General features: G+C 43.1%; 1 protein-coding gene across 1 annotated transcript; it reads left to right on the top strand.

Annotated features, from left to right (window-relative positions):
• Nucleotides 1–6,960: 6,960 nt before the first annotated feature.
• On the top strand, nucleotides 6,961–17,334 carry lbh (LBH regulator of WNT signaling pathway). The gene is made up of 3 exons (XM_034575370.1): nucleotides 6,961–7,211; nucleotides 12,665–12,767; nucleotides 15,456–17,334. The coding sequence occupies exons 1-3, from the start codon at nucleotides 7,183–7,185 to the stop codon at nucleotides 15,687–15,689; spliced, it is 366 nt and encodes a 121-aa protein (XP_034431261.1). The 5' UTR covers nucleotides 6,961–7,182; the 3' UTR covers nucleotides 15,690–17,334.
• The last annotated feature ends 2,470 nt before the right edge of the window (nucleotides 17,335–19,804 follow it).

The raw sequence follows: 19,804 nt of genomic DNA on the forward strand, positions 1-19,804 counted from the left end.
TACGGCTCAAAACGAGGCTTCGGCAGTCGCTGCTTCCAGGATTAATCACAGCTCGGTTTTCACACCAAGGCTGCAGCTCGCAAACAACTGTCAGAACATTACAACCTGCCTGATGGAAACCACAAATGTTAAAATATTTATATTGGTCCAATATTAGTCATTCCTGCTGTCGGAAACAATGTGTTGATTAAACATACATTAACTCAGTTTTATTATGTCTTTCAAATCCAGATGCAGAGAAACACATGAGGCCACTTGCAGAAATGTGGCTTTTTAAAGTCTGTCACTTAAACTCTTGCCTAAGCCTCAGTCCTCCTTCATCCTCCAACTAGTTGCAAATGTGTTTGCCATATGATTGCTTCCAAAACACGGCTGTTTACTCATATCCAAAATAGCCATGAGCTCGCACAGACTGAGAAGTTATTTGTATTTTCCTTTTTTATTGAGACGACCACTTTCCCCTTTGCCCCAGTGTCAGTGGGAATAAGTATGACGTCAAATAATGTGAGGGAGTAAAGGTCAAACAGAACCATCACATCAGGGGTGGGATGTAACAATGCACATTTACTCCACTACGGTTCTATAGTACCATTATCATGTATTTGTATTTTACTTAATTAGAATTATTACTTTTCACTTTATCTTCACTATCAGCAAATATCTGTACTTTCTACCCCACAACATTTTTTTTAAGTAATCAATAACGAGAGGGGCATTGGTCCATTGATCCAATCAGAGCAGGCAGGTAACATTAGACCCCGCCTCCTGCAGCAGTCACCCTCACTGAAGAAGAAGAATCACCTGAAATGAATCAGAAGAAGCCAAAGTGTTTTCAGTAGCATCATCTACAGCATTTTGTATTAATATGACATAGTTCATATCATTCTTATTAAACAAAATATATAGTAGGTACAGTTAATGATGTAATACTTACTTTTACTTTTACTTGAGTATATCTTTTGTCTTTTTGTTTGTACTTTTAAAGAAATAAAATGGCCAATTACTTTGCCACTGCTGTACATTCTTCTGGTTTTATTTGTGCAGATTGTGATAAATCTATCGCTAAGTCATCTTCTTACATCTTCAGTTCTGCATGTGAGAAAACATTTTGACGTAAAGATTTTTCTCTTAGTGAAGAACCCACAGATTCTAACTTCAGTTCCCCTCGGCTCTGCACGGCTTCTCCTCTTATAGCTTATAGTTTGTTTGCTTTGCCGAAATCTGAAAATACACGCTTTGTTTCCAGCTGCAGCAGCCAGCTGTTTCCAGACAGACAGAGTAAGCAACAAGCAAAGCCAAGGACGTAAAACATCCAGCAGCTAACGACATATGCATTTCCTTAGAATTTGCTGGAAATTAACCACAAGAGCTGAGTTTTTAACTCCAAATATATGTTATTGTTATAACATGTCTGGGGTCCTAACTTCTGTGACCACTGGATGTCACTGTGTGCAAATAAGTAACTCTCTGCTAACATGTTCACTGTGACAACTCCATGAAGTGATAAAAAGTCAGACAATGGACCAGGAAATCCAGAGGTACCAGTTAATAATGAGTCTGAATGTTCTCTGCCTGGTGTTTGCTTTGGTCACTCTCCCATGGACACTGGACGCTTGTGTCACACCATCAAGCCTCAACTCTCAAACCAGGTGATGACAGCATTATTGTAGTTAGGTCCCTGCAGGGTTAAGGTCAGTGTGTTAAAACATTATATGGGCCCTGGCGGTGGAGCAGCGAGCAACAACTCTTTTCACCTGCTCTGCCGGCGTCTTTTTGGAAACCGGCGGAGCTCCCACGGACGTGTGAGGTCTTTGTCAGCGCTCTTCATTTGTCTCCCTCACCGCCGATAGAGGAATACAGTAAATATTTGAGAGAGTTATTGCCGGGATTGGATTAATTACATGCAGTCTTGAGTTTCTGCAATGCATCTTTTGTTCCCGGAGAAGTCACACAACATTAACAAGCTGTCAAGCTGTGCGCTGACATGGTTTGTCTCAGTGACTCGCTGTTTGGTGTGTGAGTGTGTGTGTGTGAGTGTGTGTGTGTGTGTGTGTGTGTGAGTGTGTTTGTGTGGACACCGGTTGCAACATTCACGACAATGCACATTCACAAATCTGGGAATTTTCATTTCCAGGAAGTGGAGAGTGCGAGACGGTGACAGCGAAACAGCACGACAGAAAGAACGGGGGAGTAATGGAGCTTGACTAAACCAAGCGCTTATACATAAATTGACATGTGCAATTAGGGAGATGTACACAGTCCCCCTGGTCTGTTTAAGATCTGGAATAGTTTCCTAACAGCTTCAAGATGCCCTGTTTTGGCTTCAGTTTCAAATCCAAATCGGGTTTGACCTCGTTGAATAATGGTGCCGGTGAAGCTCTCTCTGTGCTCTTTGGCCAACGTCCAACTTCGCACCAAACCCGACGGCTAACGCAGGACGAGGTTCGGCGTCACTGGAACCTGATTAATTGTGACCTGAGCTTGAATTCATAAAAACAGAATTTTGCAAGCTGCTCATAAACTTTGGATTTTGATTTTGTGTGTGTGTGTGTGTGTGTGTGTGTGTGTGTGTGTGTGTGTGTGTGTGTGTGTGTGTGTGTGTGTGTGTGTGTGTGTGTGTGTGTGTGTGTGTGTGTGTGTGTGTGTGTGTGTGTGTGTGTAAAGGTTGAGGAGCATTAGAGGAGATGAGTGTTTCGCTGGTGAAATAGACCTGGAACCTGTCAGAATGAAATGCTTTGGGCGGTTCATTTCTTCTCCAGATTTTTCTTCCTGCCTTTGTCTCTGGCTTCTTCTTTCACACGTGAGCTCTTCGTTCACTAAGCCGACACAGGTACTCTCCAAACTCTGCAGGCCGACTGGACCTGCAGCACACGGAGGCGTCCAACGGGTTAACGACAGCTGCCAACATCTGTAGCTGTGGTTAGCTTTTTAATTGTGAGGCCCAGCAAGTGAGCGAGCAGCATGGTGGAGAGGGGGCTGGCAGGCTGCATACTTCAGCCCAGCGTTCACAGAACAGCTTTCCGGCCAACCATGTGGACTCAATGATGGCGTCCAGGGGTGTGCTGTGCTCCTATGAAATATTAAATCTGCTCAGCCCCCATGTGCAGACAGACCACCTGCAAGCAAGCGTGGCGTGCGGTGGGCCCGGAGATCAGATGTCCCTTAGCAACACACACGCACAAAACGTCCCCCCGCACAGGATCAACCTGTATGCTCACACTAATGGAGATAAACACATGCAAGAAAAAAAAACACTGTGAACATTTAGGGGAGATCTCTAGAGAACTGTTCAATGCTTCTCGGAGGGGTTTCTGTTTGAAGGAACGGAAAAGTTAAAGTCACTGCAGCTCCAATGAACAAAAGACTCCTTCTTGAAACAATCAGCATGAGCAGAGAACCACAACGATGAAGAAGAACGAGAGAGAGGGAGAGAGAGCGAGAGAGAAAAAAAGGACAGAGATGAAAAACCCACTACTTCCAACTGTCAAAGTCCAAAAAGGGAAACTTAAGCCTACTTCGAAACGCAGCCAAGAGGACAACGGGTGCTTGTCGACTGCCGTCCCCTTCAGGGCCTCGTTCATTTACACGTTGTGCAGTCAATCCTCAGCCTCCCCTCCGCTCCCCTGAGGCTTCCCTGCCTGCCCAGATGTGCAGCTGTTTATGTGGAGCGGCAGGAAAAGCAGCTGGCCTGCACGTCCGCAGAGTGAGCAGAGGGGGTCACTGTTCTCCAGACGCTCGGGAGATCTTTCACTCACAACAGGTTCAGGTTATTTACACAATACTTCACTTTAGACCCTTCTTCATGATCAGTGTTCCCCTTAACTGGACACAATCTCTCTATATATTTATCTGCTGTATATATATTTATCCATACGCTACAATATTTATGAATCTGCTGCTACCTGGTCCTGTACATATATTCTTCTTTCACCTTAACTGTACATCATTTATGTCTGCATTACTTATCTCCATGCACTTGGATCACTTTAATCAATCAGTATTTATCTACGTTCTTACAGCTCGTTATACCGTTCACCGTCCTTTTACAGTTATATAGACTACTCTTACTTTATAATTTTAGTAAACTGCACTTTTAACTTGTCTGTGGACACTACACTGATGTCATTGTTGTTTTCTTTCTCGTTTTTACTTGTTGTCATGACGAGCTTTATGAGCCTTAGAATTGCCCTCCAGGGACAAATAAAGTTTTTTTGAATTGAATTGAATAGAATTTGAAGAAGCAAAGGCACAATTTTTAGGACATTTTTAGACGATGAGCTTATGTCTGTGACGTTAGGATCTGGACTGACAGAGAATATGAAAAGTGGATAATATTCACTCTTATTATAAACCAAGGCACAATCAGGTTTTGATATAATGAGGGGAAAAAAGGATCATTGCATCAAGTTAAAGCAAAGAAACAAATAACTCCAACTTACATTAAATTTGCACAGTGCAGTGTAATTATAGACACATTATACAATCTTTTATAGTTATAGTTTATGATATAAAATTATTGCAGTTTAAATTAGTCCAAGCAATGCACAATAATGAATAAGTAAATGTCTAACATCTACCAGCTCATGAAAGGCCCCAGGTGTCTCATTCAGTTATTCTATAGACACTAGCGACATCCTGTGGTCACTGTGTGCATCTTTCACAATAAAATGCCTTTGAGTTTCTCTCCTGTTATTTCTTCATTTCTTGTTAGGAGGAGCCAGAGCTGCACATGAACGATCCAGATGAGGTCACAGAACAAAAAGCTTGAATTAATAAAGAGGTTTATAAGCAGCAGTTCATGTTATGCTAACAAGTTTTACCAAAACACCATGATAAATTTCACATCACTGCCAAATACTGTTGACTTCACCTGCACTTTAAACCATGATTCTTAATCCTGAGCATCACTGACTGAAAGACAATCTCAAAATAATATGAAAACTAAACAATCAGTAACAACATCAAAACAAGCCTATACTTTAAATTACAATTAGCTACGAAGCACACATTGAAAAATAATTGTAGCTTGTGTCAAACTGCTAATTCGACAAAACTTTTGTATATTATTTGTAGTATTTTATAATATTTTTTACTTAATAATGTCAATTTAACAGTGTTTGACTGTGCAACATATTTGCCATCAGCTTGTTCCATCTCTTTATTGAACCTTTATCATGTCGACTGAGGCCTTCAAAGCCAATTGACTCCATCTAATTATAACCATATACATGTAATTCCAGCAAATACAAAGTTTCTATATCTTGTAGCCGTCTGTAGCCATAAATTATTAGTGAGTGTGACACCTCCACTAAAATTATAAAACAAAAACATGCCTTGTGTGTTTGAACAATATTTAAACTGAAATACAGTTGTTCACTTCCTTGCCGGCTGGCTGCTGCTAATGGTTAAGAGGGTTTATGGAAACTCTTTGTGGCGCATTTCTAAATCAGAAGTATTTATTTCCTCAGTGTTTGCTCTCTGCCGGGCATGTGTGCCATCTGTTATCACCCCAGAGAATGGAGCAAAGGCCACTTTCAAACTGGCAGAGAAGCTGTGAGCTGCATTATAATGTCCCCACAAAGACAGTGGGAGGAGTGTTAACGTTTATTCTTGATAAAATATCTGATACACTGTAGATTTAGAATCTTCTAGTCTTGTCATGGGATAAACCACTTCAGATGTATCATCTCATTTTTAGGGGGTTCCCGAACACAAATGAGAAACAGAAGAGCATAAGGGAGAATAATGTAACTGTCATAGAACAAACAACAACAAGTGAACATAGTCAGGACAGAAATAACGACAAAAGTTACAACCTTAGACTACACACAATCAAAAGAGGGAGAGAAACATACAGTGACATCTTTACTGAAAACATAAGCAGTTTGTTTTAAGATGAGAAAACAAATCAGTCGAATAACCGAAATTCAATTCAATTCAGTTTTACATGGATAGGGTTATCACACATAGATTCAATCGCAACATACATTATCTAAAGGCACTTGAGTACATAGTAAGGCAGAGGGAAACATATCAAATAGGGAAAGGAGGAGAAGTGGGTGGGGAAGATGTTTAAAGGGAACTTATTCCAATCAGAGGGAGCCCGGAGCAAATAGCTTCTCATACCAAGGAGAACATAAAGTGAGCTTCTTGATGAGTAATCTGGTGAATAAGGAACAAACAAATGAATGAAACACCCAAACGAAATGACTGCACGTCCACTACACCTACCCTCACAGTGCCACACGATGGCAATAGAGGCCTGTTGGCATGTTACCTCTAAAGCTGGAGCGCGCTCTGAGCACCTGCTTCATCTGAGCCAAACGGGGGGGGGCAAAGACAACTGTGCATTTTATGTAACGTGAAGGTCAAACTTTGTGCCAGAGGTCCTGAACGCAACGTGAACGTAAAGAAGTCACGGAAAGTCACTGTTACACTTTGAGGTTCACGGAACATACCCTGCATGTTTTTACGCTTGGTCTGTTTCACATTGCCCATCGACAAAATCAAAACCCTGCAGCAGGGACCATTCTTTATCATCGTTATTATCATCATTACTATTAATAATATCATTTTAAAATGCAGACATTGATTTGCCCTTGAAAGATATTTGTTAATGAGCCCATCTCTCTCTCTCTCTCTCTCTCTCTCTCTCTCTCTCTCTCTCTCTCTCTCTCTCTCCTCCTTTTGTCATTCAAGAGGAGGTGAGGCTGTCACTTGTGTTGCCTTGGAGACTCCAAATCAATAGCATCATGCTGCATCTCCTCGTCCATTCCCAATGAGATGGCTCCGCCGCTGCTATCGTCATCGAGCCTGAAGAGGAGGAGGAGGAGGAGGAGGAGGAGGTGGAGGTGGTGGAGGGCCACCTGCGCTCCGATTGGCTCCTGCCTGATAATGAGCTGCCATTGAGGATTTCAGGGAGGAGGTGTGTCTCCTCTCGGCTCCACGAGTGCACGCCTCTCCCGCATAAATACTCAACACAACTGTGGTGCGGATCAGACGCGCAATAAAAAGCAGTTGTTTGTTGTTTCCGAAGTGCCGCTGCGTGGTTTTTTGTTCGCACGCGGGTTCCTGTCTGTTTGCGTCGGAGCGGAGGAGAAGACGAGCGACACGAACAAGAAAGAAAGAAAGAAAGAAAGTAGAGAGAAGTCCACGGCTGTAATTGGCAGCAGGTGTGAATTCATGTCTGTATTCTCCCCGCAGATTTACTGGTGAGTTCTGCATCTTTTCCTCCTTTTTCCACTCTCACTTGTCAACCCCCCCCCCCCCCCATGTGTGCGCACTGGTTCCCTGTGCGTTGTTGCTCTGTGGAATACATGACGCACGCAAATAGCTGTGTTGTCTCTGCATGTGACAGGTATAAGAACAATGCAGCACATAGTTGTGGTGTGTGTGTGTGTGTGTGTGTGTGTGTTCGTTGATTTCCTCCTCTTTTTGTTTTGCTGCACCCACTCATCTTTCCCTTCATGAGGTTTTCTCTGGGGTGTTGCCCCTGAAATTGGAAATGTCACAGCACACATGGATCTGAAAAAACAAGAGGAGGGAGAGGAGATGAGGGAAGGGGGGGGGATCTGGGTGTCACCTTTTTTAATTTTAATTTCCATTAAGATATTTACCAAATTGTTTTCACGCTCCAGTTTGTACCAATTCTGAAAGGTCACCGTGGTCACACAGCTCAGGGCCTCAGGGGTGAGAGGGATTATTCCACTTTTTCTTTTTAACCGTGAAACAAACAAACACACACACACACACACACACACACACACACACACACACTGACTTTACTGTGTCCTTTTTTAAACAAGTGAATGGAATGATACTCTGCTTTCAGCCCTTGGTCTTTAGTGCTGCAGGTGCAGTGCAATCGGAGAAGGATGGATGCACTCTGCTCCTATCTATTACTCCCGTGTCATTTTATCATCATCCCCTCTGACAGTCTGACTCCTTGCTGTTGTTGACACACGAGTACTGAGTGTGTCTTTGTGCTTTCAGATGTGTTCCTGTCTGTGTAGAGGATATGAGAGTTATTTTTTTAGACAAAGCTGTGTTCAAAACCTCAGCAGGCTTCAAGCCATCTCTAGCAGGAAGTTGACAATCAACCCTCTTTACTGGAACCAACTCTCTCCTGTTCTTACTCACAGTACGGGGCCACCCATCTCCATTCTTGTCATGTTCATTTTAATGAGAAAATTAAGATGCATCTGTTGCTTCAGTCTCGTTCCGAGGGCGTGATCGGAAACTTACCGAGCACGTTTTCAATTGGAGCTGCGAGTTTGATTAAAATATTCCATTGTCTGCACTGTGGCTTTCTGTCCGTGGAAAGAGGAAGACGTGTTCTCTCACAGCAGCAGCTGGAAGTCGCCCAACATAAATGATCTCTCTTACATACTGTTCTTAACATCATATATAGGAAACTTGCTGCAAGTTGCTGGGACATGTAAGGTAATTTTCACTCCTACGCACGCAAACACTGAGCCACGTCTGCAGCGACAAGCTCATTCCAAAAGAATCTGGATACGACCCATTCATTCCAACTCACTCCTTGGGGGGGGGGGGTGTCATGTCATACTCAGTCCCCCCACCCTCCCCACCCACCCAGAGCTCAGTGCTGGTGTGAAACGTCAGCGGCTTCACCCCTGTTTGACTGAGATTTATGATGGTGGTAGTAGTAAGAGCAGGGGGGGGGGACAATGTTGATAACGCAAGCTGCAGATTCCTCCTGTGGTGCAGGGGGCCACTCGGGGCTCCTGTCGGCCCCTCCAGCACAGCACAGGCCGTATAGCTTTAACCTGTGGAGACAGGTGGAAGACGCTGGTGTCAATCTTAGGTGAAGAAGATTGTATAATAGACATATTTTGACTGACAGGTGACGCAGATGGTTCTACAGGTGTCTTGTTAGTATGAGACTGCCGCCTATATAAGATCGTAGTGTGACGTAGAAGGAGTCTGGTGGTTTTATATAAGGAGGTGAAGCGGTTGTTAAACAGGAGGAGATGACTTCTCAAACTGTTTATCTGCTCCTCCTGGTCACTGGGTCAAACACCAGTGACTGTACAGAACACAGCTGATAACCAGGAAGTTTTCTGTTGTCGTCCCAGTGACCTTCAGTGTTGGGGAAAATCTGTTTGAAATGATGTCAACAGCTTTTAATGGGAATGGATGTAAAAAAGTTTCAACACAATTCCCATGAATCAACAGTGAAACTTGCACGTAATGTTTTCAACAACATACAAATACATTACATTACATTTCCTGCCTTTTTTAAGTATTATTATCATCATGATCGTTTTTAAGTACATTTTTTGATCATGAAGACAAATTCTCTAGTTGTTATTATTTTTAGATTTACATGACCTGCTGGTTCTTTGTCCTGCCAGAGGGTGAATTTCTTTTGAAAAAGCACTTTAAAGGTCATCACCAATTTTAACTTGGCGCTTTCACACGGGTGCAGCTTTTAAAAGTATTGTATAAATAAATTGGAGTTCAGAGCTGCTGCAAAAACAGATTAGTTTTGGATTGATAATCTGCCAAAAAAAGTTCCCCAAAGATGAATACAAAATGTTCATGAAATCTACCATTTCTTTCCATCGCCATAAAAGTTTTGTTTAACCAATAGTCTAAAACCGAAAGATATGAAAATGTATATCTGTTTTAGAGAAAGATAAATAAATCACCAAATATCCACATTGACGAAGCTGGAACCAGTGAATCCAGTTGCTTTTTACAAATCGGTTAATGATTACATTTCTGTGCAAATCTAGGATGAATCTTTTTATTTATTTTTTTTACATTTGCACTGATTTCTCAGAGCATAATTCATGGATGTTGCTGAGAGATGTTTAGGGAACTGATGTGTTTCTGCAAATCCAAATAAAACCGATCTGGTGAATTTACATGTGGTTTCATCAGAGGACTGTTGGGCCTTGACGGGCGTAATCTCTCCGAATGCCATGCTGGTTAACATGTCATTGATGACCTAAACCATCGACAGTTTCCACTCTCGACTTGTAATCCATCCAATGCCTGTTTTGGACGCATACCTGAGTGTCTCCTCCTCTTACCTGGCGTCCATCTGTCCTCTGGATGGACGAGGCATTAGGTCGCTGGCAGGACTGATGCAGGTATGCGTTATGCTGACTGGGCCAACAGGTGAGGGGGTTCACTGCCAGTTGCCACACCAGCCTATATATCAAATGATGGACATTTGTCTCTAAGATGTGTGTCTTCAGTCCGGACATTTTAAGTGCAGTGTAAGATGTGCAGCTTAGGAATCATCACGTTCCGGTGAGACTATAACAAATGTGCCAAAGACGCTGGTTAACTAGCGGTGTCCTACTTTTACAGATTGGTTACTTGCAGAACACTTAACATGCCATCTCTGTGAGTCGCTCCACTTTGGGAGAGAGAGGGACACGCTCAGCCCAGCTCGACACTTGAAGCCGTAACAGATATGACTGGAGTCGGTGTGTTTGTTTCCTCCCAGGTCGACTCGTTACTTGTGCAGCCCCACTTCCTCCTCATTGTGCCCCTTTATGTTTTATTAGGCCGATGTTCTGTTATTCTTAGCCGAGCAGGATGTTTATACGATCCCCGAACAGAAATATGACTGGCAAGGCCCGAGTGTTTATCTTTATTTCCCTTCCCTCCCTCCCTCCTTCTGCACAGGTCTTCACTGTCACGGCTCATCCCTCCGTCCCCTCCTCTGCTGCGTTTTGCATGCCTGACTCACATTATTTTTTTTCCATATTAAACCTTGCGAATCCTTCAAGCTGCGCTTTTTTTTTTTTATATGTATATTTTGGGATATCCAGCTATTGTTTTGGCTGAGTGGGCTGTGTGAACTGACTAAAGTGCAGTAAAGGTTAATATATGGTGATTAGGCTTTTCATTTTTCACATTTTTTATATCCACCTGACACCCAGCTATGACGTCACTGTTTCCTTGTGAGAGCTCCTTGTGTGAGAATTTAGCGATTTTAATAATTGATGGCATTGTTAATTCTGCCTCTAAGACTACAAAAACAAAGTTGTGTGTGAACATAAAGCTAGGTTGTGTTGTGCACATAAATATTAAACTGAAAACATCATGAACTTTACTGACAGACTTTCAAAAGATTATACATTTACAATGTGGAGGTCAAAAAGTCCCGGGGCTCATCTGGAACTTTAATTTACAGAATCTGCGCTCGAATCCACACAAGTGACATTTACATAATGTTTAAATACAAAAACATTTAGTTTGGCACAGTTAGAAAACCCTAAAGGTTTCAGTAACACAGCAAATCTACCATTAGCTTTAAGTAAAGGCCGTAGCAGAAAAAAACCTTCGTGATTAGCTATTAATGAGACTTTAAATTCCTGAGAAATGTCTCTTTCCGAGTTTGTGTCCAACAACATCTGCCAGAATTTAAGTTGAACTCCATGTTTTCTCACAGCAAAAATATCCAAAATATACAATAATTCATGTGTCGATAAACATGGAGATGAAGGATGAAGTATTCTTGAAATACTGAGTTGAGTCATAAATGGAAACAGAAAGACAGAGCTGTGCTTTACCGAGGAATTCCCCATAAGCTCCTTGATGAAGAGTATTTTGAGCTTTTACTGTTTGTCTTCTTCTGCTCTTGTCTAATGGACATCAAAGCAAAAGAGATTCAATTTACATGATCGCTCCTTATCTAAAAACAATGTTTGAGTCACTACCATGGAATAATTTTTTACTGCTACGCTGTGACATTTTTATTTTGTAGGTCAAAGCCCACACACATCTTTCCACAGCCCCCCCCCCCCCCCCCCCCCGAAAAACAAGTCCACTGGATCAGATAATGTGTTGGATGAGAGTGAGCTTCTTATTGTGTTCGCTTTTCTTTGTCCCATTTAACCAGTGACCACACAAACCACAAGCCTGCGGCCACTGACCACAGGGCTCGGGGCTTTAAATAGAGAGCGTGAGAAGGCCGCCCAGCATCTTGTCTCAAGTCCGTGTCTGTCATGGGACCCGCGTCACGTCAGTTTCAAAAGAAAATCTTCGCTGCAACAAAGCTGGAGAGTGGAAAGTGAATGCAGGGAACGTGGATAAACAGCCTCGTGTTACTTTCATCTAAAATGAGAAAGTTTGACCGGGCTTCGATGGAACAGAGTGCAAACCACAGCTCGCCCCTAGCACACTCTCACAATGACTGTGTTTCTCTGTTTGCTAGTGCAAGACCACATCATCCTGTATTTAGAAACGGTCACCTTACGCAAGCCGCATCATGAGCCGTGCAGCTTTGCAGTGCATTAGCACGGCAGAGCGTGGAATGAATGCTCCGTGTCTTGTGGTCAAGTTGTGTGGAATTTTATTAACAAAACTAGCACAAGTGCAGGGAACCAAAGTAACTTGTGTACATGTAGGATTCTTTAATGTCGTATGTGTGGTGGTATTTAAACATTTTTTTGTCACATGTGATCACTGACCCGTTTTAATAATCTTGATGTTAAGAGTCGTTTGGCGTCCCCAGATACAAATGGACTCCCCTAGTATATTTACTACAAAACCAATGGGGACTGCTATTATGCAAATTGGAAGGTTTTAATTAGGCACTTGAATATGGTCCATCTTCATCTTCATCTTCATTGTATCTGTACCCATAACTCCTCCTCTTCTTCCTCTTCCACCCCTGCAGCCCAGTGTTTGTGCCCAGCGGAGATATGACTGAGGTGATGATCAACACCACCCCCATGGAGGACATGAGGCTCAGCCCCAGCAAGGACAGACTCTCCTTCCAGGTATAGGACACACTCACGCGCACGTACGCACACACGTACATGATAGTGAAACGCTGCCTCTGGCCCAAATTCCCTACCCTTACATTTTTATACAAATGTAAATGTTTATCATGGACATTTTGTCTGTCTTCATCCATACATTATGGAGAACTGGACTGGAGCTGCCTCTGCAGATTGTGGAAATATCGTAACACTGTATATAAAGATGGATGACATGACTGCTCCCCTGAACTGGAGCCAAAGCATCTTGATTGTCGCCTGGTGGCTGGATGCTGTATCTGTCCTAAATCCTGCCTCCATGTTATTGGTTGGGACAGTGTTTATTTTCTTTGGTTTCATTTTTGAATAGTGGGAAGAAGTGGAGACGCATTATCCATCTTTTATAAACGGTCTATAGTATAAATCTACAAGACCCCTGGACAAGCTCAAGTGTATAAAAAGACAGAAAATAACTAGGTTATACAGCGGTTTACAGTTATCCTATTTTTAACTTTGTAAAACTTTGGCGGTCATGGTTGCTCATTATTTTAAACATGCAGAGGAAATGAATGTAGTGGAAATTGTCTGTAATTTTCTGTGGCCCGTCACAAAAGTAAACCCCTTCAGATTGAGACGGATGAGAGACGCAGCCATCAGGTGCTCCTGACAAGTTGCTTCCTGCTGCTTTGTTTTTACTGTCCGCTCAACACGGCCCTGTTGGAAACAAAACCACTTAAACTCACAGCTGCTTGAGTTTAGTTTCACATTTGTGCCCAGGGTGAAAGAGCTTCATCAATTTCATCATCATTTGCCGTAAAATGGTTTAAGTAACGGCACATTTATGGTCATGGGTGCTGAATAATTCTGAGGTAAATGGGCCACCTGCTGGGGCTTTTACAACCCCCAGGACAGGAAAGATCGTTTTCTGCTGAGGGATGAATCGATTCATACAAGATGAAGATACAATTCAATCATTTGTCTGAAAGCTGCATCGATCGTACAAACCGTTACAATGACCCGCTGATGCCATGCTGTATGCAGACGTTGACTCAGAGGATGTAGACTGACCCAAAAGGAAAAGGCTGGCTTCCTCTCCCAGTTCACAGCCCAGCTGTGAGTCTGTCTGAGGATGAGAGGAGGGCGGAGCGGAAGAAATGCGGGGTGCCAACGTGCCACTCTTCCACTCTTCCATCTCCACTCCCCCATTTTAGTTGTTTTGCCTAAGGTCCCAGCCATAGCTCAGAGATGCACTGTAGGAAGCAGTGATACTACACTGTCACTCTCTCCATGACGGGTGCCAGGGGCTTTGACACAAATTGTGTGACCATTTAATTGCAGCTGCACCTATAGTATTGGATATGAATGTGACCTACAAGTGGAAAAGAATGAGTTAAAAAAAACACTTTCTTTTATCATCTCAAAGAGCATTGTCATGATTCAGGCGTATAGTGTGCATCCCCCCCCTCCCAACGTGAACACACACCCCAGAAGATCCTGAAATAGCCGGCATTGTGCCTGGCTGATGATGTTTCGTTGCTTCCTGCCACTGGAAGTGAAACAAGTTATGACATGTGCGAGCTGAGGGTCCAAAGGCAAGGTCACTCCTCGCTGCCTAGCTCCCCTTGGTGCTGACGCACAGTGAGGTTTGGCCGCGCAGGCGTTGATACATGCAGGCATTAGACAAGAACACAGGCATGTTCATACACATCATCACACACCAGCTCATTTAAAAAGCAAGCGATCGTCCCGTACGTACTTTCATAACCCAACAAATTCCCAAATTCTCAGGGGATATTTAAAGCTTATGGTCTTTTGTTTATTTATTTTTTTTCTTCCTCCTCCGATCTCATCTTCCTCACAGCTGGATCCCCTTTATCTCTTTATTGTCTCTGTCTCTCTCCTGCCTCATCTAATGCTTTCTTTCCATTTGGCTCTTTGCCCAGACGGTGACATTGCCGGCCCCCATACTCCCTCCGCCAATGTCTTGGAGTGAAATATTCAGGTCTAAAAATATTCGTCCACTTTATCCAAACAACAGCAGAGGAAAAAATGCTGTTCTTGGACCAGGAGTGGCAGGCAATTTTTTTTTTCTCCCCCTCTGGGCCATTTCTCCGGTTTCTGAGAACAGAGAAAATCTGAGGTAGATGTCCGATCTTGCCAGAGTAGGGAGTGCATGTAATCTCTCTTGTCAGAATATCTCTCATGCCCTTCAGCTTCGATTCAAATACTGGAGAGTGGCACCCTGCATTCCTATAAGCACACGGAGCAGTCTGGATTCGCCCATGCCTCCGTGTTCTTTCCAAAACCTGTTTTGTTTTTCTCTGACACCATTTTCACAAGACTATAAAGTGTTCAACCTTAACATGTAATTTGGATGGACATTCTTTTCAGACACATCATGTCCCAGCAAACCTTTCACCTTTTTTGTTTGGTTTCACCTTACCGATTCGAAATGCTATGATTACACTCTTGTATAATCTTCTGAGTAGAGGCTGACGTGGTACTGAATGAGTTTATAAGCAGCTACAAGCTGCTTGGCACGATGCCTCGCGGACTATTTCGATTATACATGATGTGGCATTTACTGTAGGTTCTCGCTAGACGGCCTCTGATGTAACTCGTCCCAGTGCAGTGTATTTTTTTGGGTAAGCCCCTGTTTGTGTTAATGAAAGATTCTCAACTGGCGTTTCACCCTTGTCCCTCCTTCAGATATTCCCCGACCCCTCAGACTTCGACCGCTGCTGCAAGCTCAAAGATCGCCTGCCGTCCATCGTGGTTGAGCCGACAGAGGGAGAGGTCGAGAGCGGAGAGCTTCGCTGGCCGCCGGAGGAGTTCCTCATCAGTGCCGAGGATGAAGAGGAGGAGGACGACGATGAAGAGGGGGAGGAACACAATAATGGCAGCATCCAAAATGGACAGGCCACGCAGAATACTCAGCACTAGAGGCCGCGCTGAGGCACCCACGCTCTCCTGTTCTGTTTCTTTCTGGTCCACTCTCCCTGTCACACACTGGTTACACTTCACCTCAGCACTCGGCAGACTGATACCTGGCGGACGCACGTGCAGTGTCTCGTGATGCCATCTCGCTGCCCTCGACACCAAAGCATCACTCCTGCAAGAGAAATCAACACAAACACACACACACACACACACGTTCTCACAATAATTTATCCTCCTGGACTCAAACGCACCCAAACTGACTTGAAAATAACTCACACACACACCTCTCTCTAACACACACCCACTTCCTACCATGCCTCCCTACCACTGTGTGTGTCTCGGCCCAGAACGGATGTCCCGTGTGACAGCGGCAGCTCAGTGCCTCACGGACAGGTCTTATGCTGCGGGGGGGTGGGGGGGGGCACTACCGCTCTGTACCTTACTCCAAAATGGCCGGCTTCATGACCCCAGAGACTTTATACTCGCATACAGATCCAATTGTGGTACCCGTGTGGGATTATTGTCTACAGCTCACTGTTTCGGTTTCTGGATTGATATGATTATTGTGATTGCCACGGCTGTCCATAGATTTGTTTTGTTTCTGAGGAGAAGTTTGGTGATTTGCCTTTGTGGGGTATTTTGTGCAAAAATGTTACTTGGGTTTTATTTTGTTTTGCCCCATCACAGGATTTGTTTAAGTTAAATATAAAAATGTTTGGCCTGCATTTACAATAAAAAGGCAAAATTTAATCATATTTAATGGATTAGGTGAAAGTTAAAGAGGGGGAGAAAAACGGTTATTAATACTTGCGTCATAAATTAATTTAGGACACAGTCATGCAATGACGTTGGCCTCCTGTAATCATGAGACAAACTGCAGGTCAATGACGAAGCAAAGATTCCAACACTGAAAATGTGACGTAAGCAGCTTGTCCCGAAGGCGAACGCTCGCTAACCACGAGGGGAGATTGAAAATGTACAGCCCCGATGAAGGAGGTGTAAATACTCGTTCCCCTGAGGCCTTTTTTTGTTGTTAGTTTTTCTTCTCAGTATCGCTCTGAGCTGAACACATCTGAATAGAAACTTTCTCTTTCCTGGTCTTCCTGTTTTTTTTTTTTTTAATTTTTTTTTTTTAAAACAGCTGTATGTCTAACGTGAAGTTCAGCTCACGGGGAAATTCAGACTGTAGGACGAAGTTCACAAACAAGGATACGGACTGTATCTGACACAGTATTAAAAGAGTTAGGTCCTGTTAGTGGGGAAATCTCATTCGCTCTCATTTTATTCACCTGTATTAAAACTGTGGTGGGGTTGGGGTATTTTTTTCTTTTCACTTTTTGAATCGCAACAAACTGTTTGTGAAAAGTCTTGTCGGTCAATACGTGGATCTGTGAATCTGAAAAACTGTCGTACAAGCATGACTGATGTACTATGTCCCTGTTCTCTTTTTCGTAGTTTCTCATTTGAGTGGCATTAGGGCTGTGTACAAAACATCTCTCTCTTCGTCCGTCACCCACAGGTCCCACATTGTTTTTGTAAAGCTCAGGGAGATTAGCCGCCATCTTTCTCTTGTTTTTTTTGTATTTAGACCACTTTTCTCTGTAACAATTACAGAGGCTGTAAATAAACATTTGAATTTGCTATCCAACTGTGTGACAATATTTGACTGAAGCGTAACTACAGTTTTTTTATGGTACAAGATTAAGTGAGTGTTTAGAACCGTGGGGTTTTCCTCCAGCGTGTTTAAACTATTGTTTCCGAGAGCCTTTTCATTTTGTGTATGCTTTCATTTTCCTTTGTGAATTCCCCCCCCCCCCCCCCCCCCCCCCCCCCCCCACTCACTTTGCCTGCAGCGGTTTGAGAAAAAGCAGTATTACTTCCTGCGCGGTGCTCATGTCTTTGCACAGAATCTCTCCACGAATGCAGATGCACGTATCGTATATAGAAGCGAGAACAGGCCACATGCTACTTCCTCTTCAGCACGCACACAAAGAATCACAATCTGACTCTTAGCAACAACAAAATCTTAAAACTCCACTCTGAAGCTTTATTTTTATATCCCTAAAACGTAACATATTTAAAATAGTACACAATGCCACCCGGTTATATATAGAGAGCACTGGTTTGACCCAGCAATCTTTCAGCTTTACAATTACACAAGTATTAGGTATAGTGTGGGGAATAGAAGCCTGTTGAAGCAGCTCCTCACGCTCTGCCCATAAACACTCACCACAATGATGCAGGACTAATAAAATGTGGTTGAGTGGAACAGCTCTAATGGGGAACTGGGGGACTTTACAGGAATAAACAGAAAGCTTTCTGATCACGGTTACAATGGAAACGTCTGAGGTGATTTGCTGCTACGTTCTGTATTAGCGACCCAGCGGGTCAAGTTTGATTGCCCAGTACCGGGAACAGTCCATCAGAGCTGCTGCGGTATGGACTTCAGGGGCCTAAAGGATTGGCCAAGGTGAAACTTTCAGGGCCTTAAAGTCGCTTCCTGGAAAAAGAACAATGAACTGACATTCTACTCTGCTTCCTCTTTCCTTAAAAAAAAAAAGAAGCTGTATAAAGAGTTATTAATACCCCCCAGGCTTATGGTAGAATAGTGGTCAGCGGCAGTGAGCGTGTGGCTGTAGTGGCTTTAGTTCTGGGCCAGAAAACGAAATGTCCTCTGTCCCTTTTCTTAATGACTGTTTTTTGATCTCAGTGGAAAATGCCATGAGATCACGGAAAGAAGAAGTCATCAGAAGTTAGGGAAGGACAGAGCGCGGCCCCTTGAGAGTGCGACCGACCCTGCGTCCACCTACTCAAGCATGTGACATCAGTCGGTAACCTCTGAACTTGTGCCGTCTTGCAGATATTGCTGGAGAAAGCAATATGCTTCGGCATTAATAAAGAAAAGTCCTGTATTTCGGAGGCTTTAGAAGATATCGGAGGAAGCCCTGGAGCGTCTTTCCTTTGCTTTTATACATTTCGAGAGGCTCTTATGTTTAGTTCCCCTTCTTCACCCAGAACCTCAGTTAATTAACTTGGGTTCACAGGAGTTCAACGTATTCTAACATTCATAAAATAATCTTGTTTTAAACTTTACCATCATCTTTGAGTTGCTGGTAGTTAACACCAATAAAGATCTAACTTTAAACGACCTATTTTCCTTATAATCTTCTTTTTATCATCATCGATCATGATCTTCTAACAATTTATAAATTAAGCTTTTTATATGTTTCGAATCTCACTTGTCGGTTTGTTTGCATATGTTGCCAAGCCAATATCAACCTAATCTGATCACAGCACAACCGCAGAGTCCTGCTAGGGCAGATTAGCTGAGTTTTTCTTATTTAAAAGAAGTTATATATAGACTATTTGGACAGATGATAATATTTTCTTGTCCGCCAAGAACTTGATGAACTCTCATGTCTTCATGATATTGTCCAGCTGAAGCCAAAGACCAGGGGTCTAACTTGAGACAACATCAGGCAAAATATGTTCAACATATCAACACATATAAAACTCATTAGCATTTTAACTCTAACTATAAAATAATCTAAACCCACCATCTACTGGCTCAAACGTGATATTTTCCGGACCAACGAGCGCTATCAATCTTTTTATGCAGTTCTCGGCAGAAGCATGAATAAGCATATTTCCCCAAACTACTCCATTACAATCTAAATAAATAACTCCTACAGACGTTTTCTCCCCTGAGTTTAAACTCGATAGCTTATTTAGTCATGGCTGTTTCACGTTACAAGGAAACATTCTCGATTTGTCATCAAGTTTTTCCGAGGATTAACTCATACATTCCCATATGGATGTGCCCCATTGTGGTTGATGTCACTCTAGATTTTAACCACTTTATCTCTTGTGTAAAAGTCTTTATACTGTAAAGCTGCTCATTAACAACCTGGTGGTCCCGTGTGACAGCGTTCATTCTGCAACTGGCAGGACAAGTAGCTCTGGGTTCTCTGTGACATACGGGAACAAGGAGAGTGTCTGGCACACCATTGTTGGCACCGTATCTCTGAGAGCGTGCGCGCCTGTGATGTATTAAAACCGTTGTTAGGGTCCTCTGAGTGAAGTCACTGATAGCTCTTCTCGCTCATTCTTGGAATTCT

Source organism: Hippoglossus hippoglossus, chromosome 22 (assembly GCF_009819705.1).
Source record: "Hippoglossus hippoglossus isolate fHipHip1 chromosome 22, fHipHip1.pri, whole genome shotgun sequence".
Lineage (NCBI taxonomy): Eukaryota > Metazoa > Chordata > Actinopteri > Pleuronectiformes > Pleuronectidae > Hippoglossus > Hippoglossus hippoglossus.

Bases quoted from the DNA above. Each gene is read 5' to 3' on its own strand.
- lbh (XM_034575370.1), top strand. From the start codon at position 7,183: ATGTCTGTATTCTCCCCGCAGATTTACTG. The intron at 7,212-12,664 runs GTGAGTTCTGCA...CCACCCCTGCAG, and splicing joins TTCTCCCCGCAGATTTACTG to CCCAGTGTTTGTGCCCAGCG. The intron at 12,768-15,455 runs GTATAGGACACA...TCCCTCCTTCAG, and splicing joins AGGACAGACTCTCCTTCCAG to ATATTCCCCGACCCCTCAGA.